General features: G+C 42.7%; 1 protein-coding gene across 1 annotated transcript in view; it reads left to right on the top strand.

The window, feature by feature from the left end:
• The window catches only part of brsk2a (BR serine/threonine kinase 2a), a 616,067-nt gene that overhangs the window by 409,473 nt on the left and 189,219 nt on the right, over positions 1-17,375 (top strand). Inside the window, exon 4 of the mRNA XM_045227105.1 lies at positions 5,950-6,090. Within this exon, the coding sequence (XP_045083040.1) occupies positions 5,950-6,090 (141 nt within the window). The remainder of the gene's footprint in view (positions 1-5,949; positions 6,091-17,375) is intronic.

Here is a 17,375-nt window from a genome sequence, read left to right on the forward strand (position 1 = left end):
GCGGTGATACAGCTCAACAGGATGCTCTCAATTGTGCATCTGTAAAAGTTTGTTAGGGTTTTAGGTGCTAAGCCACATTTCTTTAGCCTCCTGAGGTTGAAGAGGCTCTGTTGCGCCTTCTTCACCACACTGTCTGTGTTGGTGGTCAATTTCAGTTTGTCAGTGATGTGTACGGCAAGGAACTTGAAGCTTTCCACCTTCTCCACTGCTGTCCAGTCGATGTGGATAGAGGGGTGCACCCTCTGCTGTTTCCAGTTTTTCAAGTCCATGATCAGCTCCTTTGTTTTGTTGACGTTGAGTGAGAGGTTATTTTCCTGGCACCACAATCCCAGAGCCCTCACCTCCTCCCTGTAGGCTGTCTCGTCATTGTTGGTAATCAAGCCTACTACTGTTGTGTCATCTGCAAACTTGATGATTGAGTTGGAGGCGGGCTTGGCCACGCAGTAATGGGTGAACAGGGAGTACAGGAGTGGGCTGAGCCTTGTTGGGCCCCAGTGTTCAGGTGTTGTTTCCTACCTTCACCACCTGGGGGGCGGCCCATCAGGAAATTCAGGACCCAGTTGCACAGGGCGGGGTTCAGACCCAGGACCTCGAGCTTAATGATGAGCTTGGAGGGTACTATGGTGTTGAATGCTGAGCTATAGTCAATGAACAGTATTCTTACATAGGTATTCCTCTTGTCCAGATGGGATAGGGCAGTGTGCAGAGTGATGGTGATTGCATCGCCTGTGGATCTATTGGGGCGGTAAGCAAATTGAAGTGGGTCTAGGGTGGCAGGTAAGGTAGAGGTGATATGATCCTTGACTAGTCTCTCAAAGCACTTCATGATGACAGAGGTGAGTGATACAGGGCGATAGTCGTTTTATGTTCAGTTACGTTTGCTTTCTTGGGTACAGGAACAATGGTGGCCATCTTGAAGCATGTGGGGACAGCAGAGATTGAATATGTCCGTAAACACACCAGCCAGCTGGTCTGTGCATGCTCTGAGGACGTGGCTAGGGTTGCCGTCTGGGCCGGCAGCCTTGCGAGGGTTAACACATTTAAATGTTTTACTCACATCGGCCATGGAGAAGGAGAGCCCACAGTCCTTGGTAGCGGGCAGTGTCGGTGGCACTGTGTTATCCTCAAAGCGGGCGAAGAAGGTGTTTAGCTTGTCCAGAAGCAAGACGTCGGTCTCGACGATGTGGCTGGTTTTCCTTTTGTAGTCCGTAATGGCGCTAAATACAGGGAAATCCTTTGTCGGTGGCACTGTGTTATCCTCAAAGCGGGCGAAGAAGGTGTTTAGCTTGTCCAGAAGCAAGACGTCGGTCTCGGCGATGTGGCTGGTTTTCCTTTTGTAGTCCGTAATGGCGCTAAATACAGGGAAATCCTTGAGGGAAACCTGTTCCAGTCTTCCAGAGATTTGAGACTGGGATGGAGGTTCACCTTCCAGCAGGACAATGACCCTAAACATACTGCTAAAGCAACACTCAAGTGGGAAAACATTGAAACATCTCTGAATGGCCTAGTCAAAGCCCAGACCACAATCCAATTGAGAATCTGTGGTATGACTTAAAGATTGCTGTACACCAGCGGAACCCATCCAACTTGAAGGAGCTGGAGCAGTTTTGCCTTGAAGAATGGGCAAAAATCCCAGTGGCTAGATGTGCCAAGCTTATAGAGACATACCCCAAGAGACTTGCAGCTGTAATTGCTGCAAAAGGTGGCTCTACAAAGTATTGACTTTGGCGGGGGTGAATAGTTATGCACACTCAAGTTTTCTGTTTTTTTGTCTTATTTCTTGTTTGTTTCACAATAAAAAATATTTTGCATCTTCAAAGTGGTAGACATAAATGTGTAAATCAAATTATACAAACCCCCAAAAATCCATTTTAATTCCAGGTTGTAAGGCAACAAAATAGGAATAATGCCAAGGGGGGTGAATACTTTCGCAAGCCACTGTAATTATCAAAGTCAGAAGGATCTCCACCCTTATGTAGGGACTTTCCAAATCTTAGGGATAACACCAGTAGCAATTGTTAAATTAAAGATACAGGTTAAAGGTTCAACAATGAGTGGGGCAGAGATCTGTAGTAGCTCAGTGAATCAGCCCCTATGGATTTTTTACATTGATCTTTTGCAAGGCACTTAATACATCAAATGGTTTAAATGAAAATAAAGTATATGAGTCTGTTAGAGCATCATTCTCTGCAATCTAGTGGAATTATATAACTTTTCATAGACAATCCTTTCAAATAGGTGGCCAGCTGAAGCAAAATGGTTATTTGCATTTTGTCTAGTATGGGACCAGAGGCTATCAAAACCTGCTTGGGCACACATCTCTGATACACAATTCAATAAATATGTTGATTTTGCTTTTCTAACCAGAGATATATATCTATTTCTCAAACAACAAGACAATTAATGTGTGAACCAAGGATCAGATGTGTCTTTTGTCTTTTATCCTTAGTTAATGTAAAATAACATTTGCAACAGAAATAAAACAATTAAGGGCCTGATCCGAGACATTGATAGTTGACCCAACCCTTTAGTCACTCAACCTCAGACAAAAAAATAGCAGTGAAATTCCTTTAATTTCTCTTTGTAATAATCTGTGAGCGAGATTTAGGCATTTTAACATCTCTTATGCATACAATGGGACAATGGTCACTGAACTCGTTAGCAAATATCACATTGGCTGTAAACTTATGAGGGGCATTTGTTAGAATATTATCTAAGAGTGGATTTTTCAGGGTGTTGAGGCGAGTTGGTTTAGTTATCAGCTGAGTTAGATTTAGCTCAGTACAAATATATTTCAGCCTATCAGATACTGGGATCAACCAATACAGATTAAGATCATCCACTATTTATAATTCGGATTTAGCATAGTTAGACAGCAGGTCAGACAATTTGCTAAGAGCACGTAAGGAGGCCAAAGGAGGGCGATAAATTCCCACTAGCGTCAGATTGGCATTATTACCAACATCCACATTTATGACTAGACATTCAAATTGCTTTGGTACAGACGTGATAATGGATACAGAAACATTTAAATTGCTCTTTATGTATATGAAGACACACCCTTCTCTGCCAAATCTAAAAACATTATAACCAGTCAGAAACACATCACAGTCCAGCATAGACTTCTTTAGCCAAGATTAAGTTATAACCAGAATGTCCGCATTGGTTTGAGAAGACAGAGTTACAATAAAATACATTTTCGAAATCAAACCTCTGGCATTTACATGAATCAGTCCAAGGCTGTGGGATTTCAGATCAGAAGTAGTTTCTAATATGAATACGCCATGTTCAGAGTATATGGACTAATTGGAGAGATGAGGATAAAGAACAGGGACACAGTTGTGCACTATGTAGGGGATAGGGTTAGGGCTAGGGTTGCACACACACAAACACACACACACACACACACACACACACACACACACACACACACACACAAAGAACAGGAGGTGGAGGAGAAACAGTGACATTTCTACCCACTGTTACTCCCTCTTGTGGTTATTTACTATGGACATGCTCAGTGGGCCAATGGCAGGTCAGGTGGAGATGGTCTAACCAATACAAGAGAAGAGGGAGTAACAGTATGGATACGACTTGCTTTTAAATTATATGAGCAAAACATTTTCAATTTTATTTGGAATTGCAAGCCAGACAAAATTTAACGGGCCTATTTATATAATGAATATGAATTCGGAGGGCAAAAATATTTAAAAAATATAAATGGTGGATTGAAAATGATGCAGACAATTACATTGATGAAAGCCACAATCTAAAAATGTAAATAAATTAAAATAAAAGTATGGTTACACATGCACACACACACGTACATGCAGTGCATGCACATACACACACACAGGTGAGATTAATCTTCCCCTCTCACTGTGGAGCCCCAGAGGACAGTAACACAGTCAGGATGAGAGACTGCCCCGCAGACACGCAGGCCATATGATCACTTGAGCAAGGATTGTGATTGTAAACGAAAGCCAGTGGGTAATAACATCTCCTCTACATCTAATGGGAAATAACTGATCCAGGGTCCGTGTAAAAGTATCTACTCCACATCTAAGGGCTGTCAGGTAGTCAGAACACTGATCTATGGACTGTATAAAGTATATACAGTGCCTTCGGAAAGTATTCAGACCCCTTGACTTTTTCTACATTTTGTTACGTTACAGCCTTATTCTAAAATGGATGAAATAGTAAATAAAAAAATTCTCAGCAATCTACACACAATACCGCATAATGACAAAGCGAAAACTGGTTTTTAGAAAACAGAAATACCTTATTTACGTAAGTATTCAGACCCTTTGCTATGAGACTCGAAATTGAGCTCAGATGCATCCTGTTTCCATTGATAATGCTTGAGATGTTTCTAGAACTTGATTGGAGTCCACCTGTGGTAAATTCAATTGATTGGACATGATTTGGAAAGGCACACACCGGTCTACATAAGGTCCCACAGTTGATAGTGCATATCAGAGCAAAAACCAAGCCATGAGGTCGAAGGAATTGTCCGTAGAGCTCCGAGACAGGATTGTGTCGAGGCACAGATCTGGGGAAGGGTACTAAAAAATGTCTGCAGCATTGAAGGTACCCAAGAACACAGTGGCCTCCATCATTCTTTAAATGGAAGAAGTTTGGAACCACCAATACTCTTCCTACAGCTGGCCGCTCGGCCAAACTGAGCAATCGGGGGAGAAGAGTCTTGGTCAGGGAGGTGACCAAGAACCCAATGGTCACTCTGACAGAGCTCCAGAGTTCCTCTGTGGAGATGGGAGAACCTCCCAGAAGGACAACCATCTCTGCAGCACTCCACCAATCAGGCCTTTATGATAGAGTGGCCAGATGGAAGCCAAGATTGAACTCTATGGCCTAAATGCCAAGCGTCACGTCTGGAGGAAACCTGGCACCATCCCTACGGTGAAGCATGGTGGTGGCAGCATCATGCTGTGGGGATGTTTTTTAGCCGCAGGGACTGGAAGACTAGTCAGGATCGAGGCAAAGATTAACGGAGCAAAGGGCAGACAGATCCTTTATGAAAACCTGCTCCAGAGCGCTCAGGACCTCAGGCTGGGGCGAAGGTTCAACTTCCAACAGGACCACAACCCTAAGCACACAGCCAAGACAATGCAGGTGTAGTTTCGGGACAAGTCTCTGAATGTCCTTGAGTGGCCCAGCCAGAGCCCGGACTTGAACCCGATCTAACATCTCTGGAGAGACCTGAAAATAGCTTTGCAGCAATGCTCTCCATCCAACCTGATAGAGCTTGAGAGGATCTGCAGAGAAGAATGGGAGAAACTCCCCAAATACAGGTGTGCCAAGCTTGTAGCGTGATATCCAAGAAGACTCGAGGCTGTAATTGCTGCCAAAGGTGCTTCAAGAAATTACTGAGTAAAGGGTCTGAATACTTATGTAAATGTTATATCCGTTTTTAAAATGTATTTTATTAGCAAAAATGTCAAAAAAACACTTTTTGCTTTGTCATTATGGGGTATTGTGTGTCGATTTGATGATATATATATATATTTTTAATCAATTTTAGAATAAGGCTGTAACGTAACAAAATGTTGAAAAGGTCAAGGGGTCTGAATACTTTCCGAATGCACTGTATCTAAAGGCTGTAGTTAAATCAAATAACTCATCCAGGATCTGTGTTGGATCAATTCTAAGGGCCATTTGGAAACTAACCTCTCCTGATCCACTTTCTTCAGTCAAGTTCAGATATACATTTTCGTATTATTCTAGGTCATAAGGGTTCTTTGAAAAGTTTCCCTGAGGAAAACATTGATCCTTTGGATGTCTCTCAAGTGTGATGTTTAAAAAAGGCCCCACTTCTTAATTATCTCTCTTTCTCTCTCCTTAATTTATTTCCTTATTTCTTCCCCCTTACTTTTCCAATCTCCCTTTTTTCATTCATCTTTCAAATGTGTCTGTCCCCCCACCTCCCAGGTATCTGGTGTTAGAGCACGTCTCAGGGGGAGAGCTCTTTGACTACCTGGTAAAGAAGGGACGGTTAACACCCAAGGAGGCCAGGAAATTCTTCAGACAGATCATCTCTGCGCTGGACTTCTGCCACAGTCACTCCATATGGTAAGCACTTTCTTTATTCATATTATCCATAACACTTACTGAGAACCCTTTTGGTTCCAGGTAGAACCCTTTTGGGTTCCATGTAGGATCCTTTCCACAGAGGGTTCTACATGGAACCAAAAATGGGTTATCCTATGGGGACAGCCGAAGAACCAGTTTGGAAACCTTTTTTTCTAAGAGTGTATGGAAGCAATATTTTTGTTGATTTCTCATCATTGGAGACACATGATGTTGCAAATACCAATTGGAATGCCATAAAAAGAAGCAGTCCTTAGCCCAATGGGTGTTGTTGTTTGGTTGCCAGTCCTTCTCTTTTAATATCATGTACGAATTTCATCTTCAGTAAAAATGTCCCCTAGAGGCACCAATTCCTCAAATCTTAGAGTGCTTTGGATATCATTACACACGTAAGGTGCAAAAAACTAAAAGCAGATCCACCCAACTCAGTGGAGATCGAAGGGATCTCCAGAGTTAACCATCCCTGTGATCAGGTCTGGTGACTTGTATGTATTTTATTTAACAATGAAGTAAGGTATGCACTCTTAGAAAAAAGGAGGGATAGGGTTCTACCAAGAACCGTTTTGATCTGAAGATTCCTTTTTGGAAGACAATGGTTTTTTGTAAGGCAAAGGGTTCTACCTAGAACCTTTAACATCCTAATAACCGTTTTTAGAGGAAAGTGTTCATGAATTATTATTTGGAATGCAAGAAAGATACTTTAGAAGGCAAGAAGGGTTCTATATAGAACCATATATCATATTTCCCAGCGTGCTCTAATTCGCAGTGTGATTTTCAGAATTGTTTTGTTTTAATATCTGTATTTTTGCATGTACATTGATTGGTTGATACATTTTATGCTACACAAAGATACTGTATATAATATACACTACCAATCTAAAGTTTGGACACACCTACTCATTCAAGGATTTTTCTTTATTTGTAAAAAAAAAAATGTACATTGTAGAATAATAGTGAAGTCATCAAAACTATGAAATATCACATATGGAATCATGTAGTAACCAAAAAAGTGTTAAACAAATCAAAATATATTTGAGATTTGAGATTTTTGAAATAGCCACCCTTTGCCTTGATGACAGCTTTGCACACGTTTGGCATTCTCTCAACCAGCTTAATGAGGTAGTCACCTGAAATGCATTTCAATTAACAGGTGTGCCTTCTTAAAAGTTAATTTGTGGAATTTATTTCCTTCTTAATGCATTTGAGCCAATCAGTTGTGTTGTGACAAGGTAGGGGGGGGTATACAGAAGATAGCCCTATTTGGTAAAAGACCAAGTCCATATTATGGCAAGAACAGCTCAAATAAGCAAGGAGAAACGACAGTACATCATTACTTTAAGACATGAAGGTCAGTCAATACGGAATATTTCAAGAACTTTTAAAGTTTCTTCAAGTGCAGTCGCAAAAACCATCAAGTGCTATAATGAAACTGGCTCTCATGAGGACCGCCACAGGAATGGAATACCCATAGTTACCTCTGTTGCAGAGGATAAGTTCATTAGAGTTATCAGCCTCAGAAATTGCAGCCCAAATAAATGCTTGACAGAGTTCAAGTAACATACACATCTCAACATCAACTGTTCAGAGGGGACTGTGTGAATCAGGAGACATTAGCAATGGACATTAGACCGTTGGGAATGTGTCCTTTGGTCTGGAGTCCAAATAGGAGATTTTTGGATCCAACCACCGTGTCTTTGTGAGACGCGGTGTGGGTGAACGGATGATCTCTGCATGTGTATTTCCCACCATAAAGCATGGAGGAGGAGGTGTTCTGGTGTGGGGGTGCTTTGCTGGTGACACTGTCTGTGATTTATTTAGAATTCAAGGCACACGTAACCAGCATGTCTACCACAGCATTCTGCAGCGATACGCCATCCTGTCTGGTTTGGGCTTAGTGGGACTATCATTTGTTTATCAACAGGACAATGATTCAACACACCTCCAGGCTGTGTAAGGGCTATTTTACCAAGAATGAGAGTGATGGAGTGCTGCATCAGATGACCTGGCCTCCACAATCCCCCGACCTCAACCCAATTGAGATGGTTTGGGTTGAGTCGGAGAGCAGAGTGAAGGAAAAGCAGCCAACAAGTGCTCAGCATATGTGGGAACTGCTTCAAGACTGTTGGAAAAGCATTCCAGGTGAAGCTGGTTGAGACAATGCCAAGAATATGCAAAGCTGTCATCATGGCAAAGGGTGGCTATAAAATATATTTTTATTTGTTAACACTTTTTTGGTTACTAAATGATTCCATATGTGTTATTTCACAGTCTTGATGTCTTCACTATTATTCTACAATGTAAAATATAGTAAAAAATAAAGAAAAACCCTTGAATGAGTAGGTGTTTCCAAACCTTTGACTGGTACTCCACATTTTTCTACACTAATCCAATATGTAAGTAGTTACTGAGATGGTTGTTCCAGTTTAGATGATTGTTGTAGTCTCAGTATTCAATTACTTTGGCAGTCATTGTGAATACGGTTTGCGGGTGATTTATTAGATATCCTAATTCTGGCTGGATTCCAATAGGAATTACACATCACTTTGCAAGCCAGCATTTTTACATTTAAGTCATTTAGCAGATGCTCTTATCCAGAGCGACTTACAAATTGGTGCATTCAACTTAGGATAGCCAGTGGGACAACCACCTTTTTTTTTTTTTTTTTTTATGGGGGGTTGGGGTTTCAAGTGTCTCCGGAAGGTGGTCAGTGACTCCACTGTCCTGGCGTCGTGGGGGAGCTTGTTCCACCATTGTTCCACCATTGGGGTGCCAGAGCAGCGAATCATAATTGACTGGGCTGAGCGGGAACTGTGCTTCCGTAGAGGTAGGGGGGCTAGCAGGCCAGAGGTGGATGAACGTAGTGCCCTCGTTTGGGTGTAGGGTCTGATCAGAGCCTGAAGGTAAGGAAGTGTCATTCCCCTCCGTAGGCAAGCACCATGGTTTTGTAGTAGATGCGAGCTTCAACTGGAAGCCATTGGAGTGTGCGGAGGAGCGGGGTGACATGAGAGAACTTGGGAAGGTTGAACACCAGATGGACTGCAGCGTTCTGGATAAATTGTAGGGGTTTAATGGCACAGGCAGGGAGCCCAGCCAACAAGTGCCTGGATTAGGACCTGTGCCGCTTTCTGTGTAAGGTAGGGTCGTACTCTGCAAATGTTGTAGAGCATGAACCTACAGGATCGGGTCACCGCTTTGATGTTAGCGGAGAACGACAGGGTGTTGTCCAGGGTCACGCCAAGGTTCTTTGCACTCTGGGAGGAGGACACAATGGAGTTGTCAACCGTGATGGTGAGATCATGGAGCGGGCAGTCCTTCCCAGGGAGGAAGAGCAGCTCCATCTTGCCGAGGTTCGGCTTGAGGTGGTGATCCGACATCTACACTGATATGTCTGCCATACATGCAGAGATGTGATTCGCCACCTGGTTATCAGAAGATGGGAAAGGAGAACATTAATTGTGTGTTGTCTGCGTAGCAATGATAGGAGAGACCATGTGAGGATATGACAGAGCCAAGTGACTTGGTGTATAGAGAGAATAGGAGAGGGCCTAGAACTGAGCCCTGGGGGACACCAGTGGTGAGAGCACGTGGTGCGGAGACAGATTCTCGCCACGCCACCTGGTAGGAGCGACCTGTCAGGTAGGACGCAATCCAAGAGTGAGCAGCGCCGGAGATGCCCAACTCGGAGAGGGTGGAGAGGAGGATCTGATGGTTCACAGTATCAAAGGCAGCGGATAGGTCTAGAAGGATAAGAGGAGAGAGAGTTAGCTTTAGCAGTGCGGAGAGCCTCCGTGACACAGAGAAGAGCAGTCTCAGTTGAATGACCAGTCTTGAAACCTGACTGGTTTGGATCAAGAAGGTCATTCTGAGAGAGATAGCAGGAGAGTTGGCTAGAGACAGCACGCTCAAGAGTTTTGGAAAGAAAAGAAAGAAGGGATACTGGTCTGTAGTTGTTGACATTGGAGGGATCGAGTGTAGGTTTTTTGAGGAGGGGTGCAACTCTCGCTCTCTTGAAGACGGAAGGGACATGGCCAGCGGTCAAGAATGAGTTGATGAGCGAGGTGAGGTAAGGGAGAAGGTCTCCGGAAATGGTCTGGAGAAGAGAGGAGGGGATAGGGTCAAGCGGGCAGGTTGTTGGGCGGCCGGCCGTCACAAGTCGCAAGATTTCATCTGGAGAGAGAGGGGAGAAAGAAGTCAAAGCATAGGGTAGGGCAGTGTGAGCAGGACCAGCGGTGTCATTTGACTTAATAAATGAGGACCGGATGTCGTCAACCTTCTTTTCAAAATGGTTGACGAAGTCATCCACAGAGAGGGAGGAGGGAGGGGGAGGAGGAGGAGGATTCAGCAGGGAGGAGAAGGTGACAAAGAGCTTCCTAGGGTTAGAGGCAGAGGCTTGAAATTTAGAGTGGTAGAAAGTGGCTTTAGCAGCGGAAACAGAGGAAGAGAATGTAGAGAGGAGGGAGTGAAAAGATGACAGGTCCGCAGGGAGTCTAGTTTTCCTCCTTTTCCTGCTCGGCTGCCCGGAGCCCTCTTCTGTGAGCACGCATTGAGTCGTCAAGCCACGGAGCAGGAGGGGAGGATCGATCCGGCCAGGAGGAAAGGGGACATAGAGAGTCCAAATATGCAGAAAGGGAGGAGGGTTGAGGAGGCAGAATCAGGATATCGGAGGGAGAAGGATTTAGCAGAGGGAAGAGATGATAGGATGGAAGAGGAGAGAGTAGCGGGAGAGAGAGAGCGAAGGTTGCAACGGCACATTACCATCTGAGTAGGGGCAGAGTGAGTAATGTTGGAGGAGAGCGAGAGAGATAAGGAAACAAAGTAGTGGTCGGAGACTTGGAGGGGAGTTGCAGTGAGATTAGTAGAAGAACAGCATCTAGTAAAGATGAGGTCAAGCGTATTGCCTGCCTTGTGAGTAGGGGGGGACGGTGAGAGGGTGAGGTCAAAAGAGGAAAGGAGTGGAAAGAAGGAGGCAGAGAGAAATGAGTCAAAGGCAGATGTAGGGAGGTTAAAGTCACCCAGAACTGTGAGGGGTGAACCATCCTCAGGAAAGGAACTTATCAAGGTGTCAAGCTCATTGATGAACTCTCCAAGGGAACCTGGAGGGCGATAAATGACAAGGATGTTAAGCTTGAATGGGCTAGTGACTGTGACAGCATGGCATTCAAATGAGGAGATAGACAGATGGGTCAGGGGAAAAAGAGAGAATGTCCACTTTGGAGAGATGAGGATTCCTGTGCCACCGCCGCGCCGTTCAGATGTTCTCGGGGTATTTGAGAACACATGGTTAGACAAAGAAAGAGCAATAGGAGTAGCAGTGTTTTCTGTGGTAATCCATGTTTCCGTCAGCGCCAAGAAGTCGAGGGACTGGAGGGTAGCTTAGGCTGAGATTAACTCTTCCTTGTTGGCCGCAGAACGGCAGTTCCAGAGGCTGCCAGAGACCTGGAATTCCACGTGTGAAGCGTTTGTATGGCCTGTACAGAGAGGAGAGAACAGGGATAGACAGACACATAGTTGACAGGCTACAGAGAAACGCTACAATAATGCAAAGGAGATCGGATTGAAATGAACTAAACATCTGGGAAAGCGAGAGAGCGGGGCCTCCCCCACTTACGTTTCACTGAAACACTCAAATATAACTCTCCCAACTTCCACTTTAGAAATTATAATTGTTGTAAACTACAGCGATTCAATGTTTCTAGGAATAGACTCCAACTTAGTCTATTCAGCTAGCTAACTTGGTACACCGAATCATATGACGCCAAAGCCAACTAGCATGCCAGCCTCCAATAACACGGTTTAGCACCAATACTTGGTTACAACAAACCACCAGTGTGTTAACACGCCAAGCTGATCATTCGTGTCCGTGTCTAACGTTGTGTAAAGTTTTGGGGTAGTTTTGACAGTTTGAGTGAGTACGTCGTCAACTTATTCAGCCAGTTAGTTAGCTAGAATAGTTAGCATACTAGCTAGCCATTGCTCTATGCCAACGAACTTACCCCTCCTCCCATGGCACGAACACACAGAGAGCCAAGCTAACATTAGCTAGTCACCCATGTCCCGAATTCCCTTAAACGACTCTGGTTACCAGTATGTAAAAACAAAACAAAAAGAAATGTAGGTTATAGCTTACCCTTAGTAGCTACTGTTAGCCAGTTAAGTGCAAATCTAGCCACTGAATCGATTCAGCCAGTTCGCATCTGTCCCAACGGAGAGAAAGCGTCTCCAAATATTAATGTCAGGTCATTCCAGCTATTGTTTAGTTAGCTATCCAGGTAGCTACATTTCGAGTACAGTAGCTACTAACTACCTAGCGTTAACGCTTCAGATAATGAGGTTAGAAAAACAGCTGAATGGTAGGTAGCTAGCTGGCATAATTAAAGGTACTCTTAAGCGTGGAATAACATTGGAAACTATCCACAGTTGCTAATAGTTACCAGTAGCTACCCGCTAGCTAGCTAGCTTTATTGGTCCAGGTAGTGAGTTAGCTAGCCTCGTGCTTCACCGGGCTCAGCCGAATACAATACTTACCTACAATAACCTACAATAACTACCTAGATAAACTACCTACAATACCTAACTACAATACCTACCTACCTACAATCTAAATACATGGTTTAATCTTTACTCGACACCATATGAGCCAAGCTTACCTTCCGCCAGAGAGAGACACAACCTCACCCGTCGCTGTCCCGTACTAACCATTTAAAGGGTGCGTGTGTGTCTGCCATAGAGAAAATATTTTGATGCAAACAGTTCTAGAGATAATTCAGTCAGGCATGCATCTGATAGAGGAAACTTCAGAGTAATACATTAGGAAAAGCTTGTGGGGATTTAAAATAATAAATGATTATCTTCATACTTATTCAAGGATCAGTGTTAATCTGTTTGGTATCTCTAAAACATGCAATAGGAAAGTGATCACTGAGATCATTAGCAAAGACACCACTTGTGGGAGCTATTTGACAGAATTAGGTCAATCAGTGAGGAGGTGGCTGGATTTTTTACATTAATCTGTGTGGGTTTTGCAAACAAAGTTCAGTCAGGTTAAAATCAAGACATATATTCTTTAAATGGTCTGAGGCCGGGGTAAGCCAATGGGTCATTCCATTTTGGACATGCAAACATAAAATATATACATTGCATTCGGAAAGTATTCAGACCCCTTGACTTTTCCACATCTTGTTACGTTACAGCCTTATTCTAAAATGGATTAAATAGTTTTTTCCCCCTCATCATTCTATATACAATACCCCATAATGGCAAAGCAAAAAGTTTTTTTTTTTTTTTTTTGGCTACAATAAAATAAACTGAAATATTAAAATTTTTACATTTACGTCATTTAGCAGACGCTCTTATCCAGAGTGACTTACAGGAGCAATTAGGGTTAAGTGCCTTGCTCAAGGGCACATCGACAGATATTTCACCTAGTCGGCTCGGGATTTGGGCCAGTGACCTTTCATGTTAGTGGCACAACGCTCTTAAACACTAAGCTACCTGCCGCCCCGAATATCACATTTACATAAGTATTCAGACCCTTAACTCAGATTATTATTATTATTATTATTGAAGCACCTTTGGCAGCGATTACAACCTCAAGTCTTCTTGGGTATGACACTACAAGCTTGGCGCACCTTGATTTGGGGAGTTTCTCCCATTCTTCTCCTCAGATCCTCTCAATCTCTATCAGGTTGGATGGGGAGTGTCGCTGCACAGCTAATTTCAGGTCTCTCCAGAGATGTTCGATCAGGTTCAAATCCGGGTTCTGGCTGGGCCACTCAAGGACATTCAGAGACTTGTCCCAAAGTCACTCCTGGGTTGTCTTGGCTGTGTGCTTAGGGTCATTGTCCTGTTTGAAGGTGAACCTTCGCCCCAGCCTGAGGTCCTGAGAGCTCTGGAGCAGGTTTTCATCAAAGATCTCTCTGCTCTGTCAGAGTGACCTTCGGGTTCATGGTCACCCTCTGACCAAGGCCCGTCTCCCCCGATTGCTCAGTTTGGATGGACAGGTGTGTGACTTTCCAAATCTTGTCCAATCAATTTAATTTACCACAGGTGGACTCCAATCAAGTTGTAGAATCATCTCAAGGATGATCAATGGAAACAGGATGCACCTGAGCTCAATTTCGAGTCTCATAGCAAAGGGTCTGAATACTTATGTAAATAAGGTATCTTTTAAAATATTTTTTTTATACATTTGCTAAAATGTCTCAAAACCAGTTTTTGCTTTGTCATTATGGGGTATTGTGTGTAGCTTGATGAGGAACATTTTTATTTTAATCAATTTTAGAATAAGGCTGTAACGTTACAAAATGTGGAAAAAAGGGAAGGGGTCTGAATACTTTCCGAATGCACTGTATTTTTCATAAACATCCTCTTTATTATGTGCTTATTGATTAACCATTGATATGTTTATTTTGAGACCTGACGGAACATCAGGTACTGCTGGAATGTCTACCAATGGCATGTCCATCTTTTTTTGAGACATTACACTGGTCACTCAAAACATTTAGAAAGCATTTACAAAGTAGATGAGGCCATGCAAAATAATTAACTAATTATAAGTACATGGTTTATAAAGACCTATATTAAACATCTCATGAATAATCTTATGAATTATTAAATACTTTAATAGTTGTTAATAAATGTGTGAATAACTAGGTTACTAACATTTACAAATGTGGGAATAATTATTAATAAATGATGAATAAACTATTTACTAATCCATTATAAATGCTTTATTATGTGGAGTTATTATAAAGTTATTTTTTTCCCTATGGTTGCACATTTAACATGCTGGTAGAAAAAAAAACGGATATAAGTTTCCCTGCGTTAAAGTCCCCGGCCACTAGGAGTGCCGCCTCTGGATGAGCGTTTTCCTGTTTGCTTATGGCCGTATACAGTTCATTGAGTGTGGTCTTAGTGCCATCATCGGTTTGTGGTGGTAAATAGACAGCTATGAAGAATATAGATGAAAACTCTATTGGTAAATAGTGTGGTCTGCAGTTTATCATGAGATTACCTCAGGCGAGCAAAACCTTGAGACTTCCTTAGATATCGTGCACCAGCTGTTGTTTACAAATATACATAGACCACCACCCCTTGTCTTACCAGAGGCTGCTATTCTATCCTGCCGATACAGTGTATAACCCACCAGCTATATGTTATTAATGTCTTCATTCAGCCACGACTCGGTGAAACATAAGATATTACAGTTTTTAATGTCCCGTTGGTAGGATATTCGTGCCTGTAGTTCGTCCACTTTATTATCAAGCAATTGTAAATTGGCCAATAGTATCGATGGCAAAGGCAGATTAGCCACTCGTCTCCGGCTCCTTACCAAGCACCCGATCTCCTTCTGCGATATCTCCTTTTCTTTCTACTGCGAATGACGGGGATGAGGGCCCTGTCGGGTGTCTGGAGCAAATCCCTCTCTTCTGACTCATTAAAGAAAAATAATTAGTCCAGTTCAAGGTGAGTAGTCGCTGTTCTGATGTCCAGAAGCTCTTTTCAGTCATAAGAGACGGTAGCAGCAACATTATGTACAAAATAAATTACAAACAATGCAAAAAAAAAACACAAAATAGCACGGTTGGTTAAGAGTCCATAAAACGGCATCCACCCCCTCTGGCGCCGTTCTTAGCGACACAGGATGTATCTCAGGCCACATTCAAGTTTCCCCTTTGTATTATATGTTAGCCCTAATACCCTGTGTCCTGTAAGCCTGCTGACTACCCAAAAAAGGGGTTAAATTTGTGTAAAAAAAAAAATAATAATAATGTTTTGCCATTTATGAATGTTTTATTCAATGCATTTCTCTGAGCTATAGTAGTAAAGGCCAAATTCAATATTTTATCAAAACATTGTATTTATTTATTTATTTTTATGCCTAAAGGGGTTTACAATTCAAAATCACACAGCTAAATGATCCATAGTATGACCATCTTAAAACAATTCCATATGTCAGCTTAGAATAATTACATATTTTGTCTTGCCCATTCACCCTACATGTCTCAATTGTCTCAAGGCTTAAAAATCCTTATTTAACCTGTCTCCTCCCCTTCATCTACACTGATTGAAATGGATTTAAGAAGTGACATCAATAAGGGATCATAAGTTTCACCTGGATTCACCTGGTCAGTCTATGTCATGGAAAGAGCAGGTGTTCCTAATGTTTTGTACACTCGGTGTATGTAGCCTTAGAAATAAGGTTTGTGAAATCAACTTGCTAAAATCAGATAACATTAATATATTGGCAATCTCTGAGACTCACTTAGATCATTCCTTTGATGATACAGCAGTAGCAATAGAGGGATATAACATCTACAGAAGAGACAGGAATGCCTATGGTGGAGGTGTTGCAGAAAATGTTCAGAGCCATATTCCTGTAAAGCTTAGAGAGGATCTCATATCTAATGCTGTTAAAGTGTTGTGGTTGCATGTTCACCTGCCTCATCTAAAGCCTATTTTTAGGGGTACTGCTATAGACCACCAAGTGTTCACATGAATTATCAGGATAAGCTAAAATCACATGCGCGCCACGCAAGCCTAGTTTCAGCGGAATATCATCTGCAGGCTTCAAGAGTGTGCAGCGCTCAACTGGTTTTGGCATGGAGCAGATCACAGAAGAATGGCATCGGTAGCCGGTAGGGTAGGAAAGATGTTTCAACTTATAATATCTACCAGTAAATGCTAACTAAGGCAACAATGGTTATATAAACCAGGTATTTAAAAAGTTTAGTCCGAAATGTTGGTTAGTAGGCTATTTGTGATGTTCAAATGTCATCATGTGCTGTTTTTTCACACAGGGTGCCTTTGCTTCACTGGGCAGGCTGTTTGGGAATTATTTGGCAAAATTAGAGTATACCCACTTCTCCAGGCACCACTACACCACTATTTAAGTGCCGATGGAAAGACAGTAGTAGTGATGAGGTGGTGTTAAAGGAGTCAGGCGCAGGAGGGTAAATCACAGAATAACAGGCTTTAATCCGCAAAAATACAGGGTTACGCAGAAATGCGTCAAACACACTCCAGGGCACAAAACAGGTGCACTGGAAAATACAAGGCACACAGGAAAATACTCCCGTTGAACAAAATACACAAGCTTCACTAACCTTCACAATAAACAATCACCCACAAGGACAAGGGGGCAGAGGGAACAATTATACACGGACTAATTAGGGGATTAGAACCAGGTGTGTGTGATAACGAGACAAGACAATTGTGATGATGATTGGGGCGGCAGTGGTAATACTCCGGAGACGACGAACGCCGAA

The sequence above is a fragment of the Coregonus clupeaformis genome, chromosome 19 (assembly GCF_020615455.1).
Source record: "Coregonus clupeaformis isolate EN_2021a chromosome 19, ASM2061545v1, whole genome shotgun sequence".
Classification (NCBI taxonomy): Eukaryota; Metazoa; Chordata; class Actinopteri; order Salmoniformes; family Salmonidae; genus Coregonus; species Coregonus clupeaformis.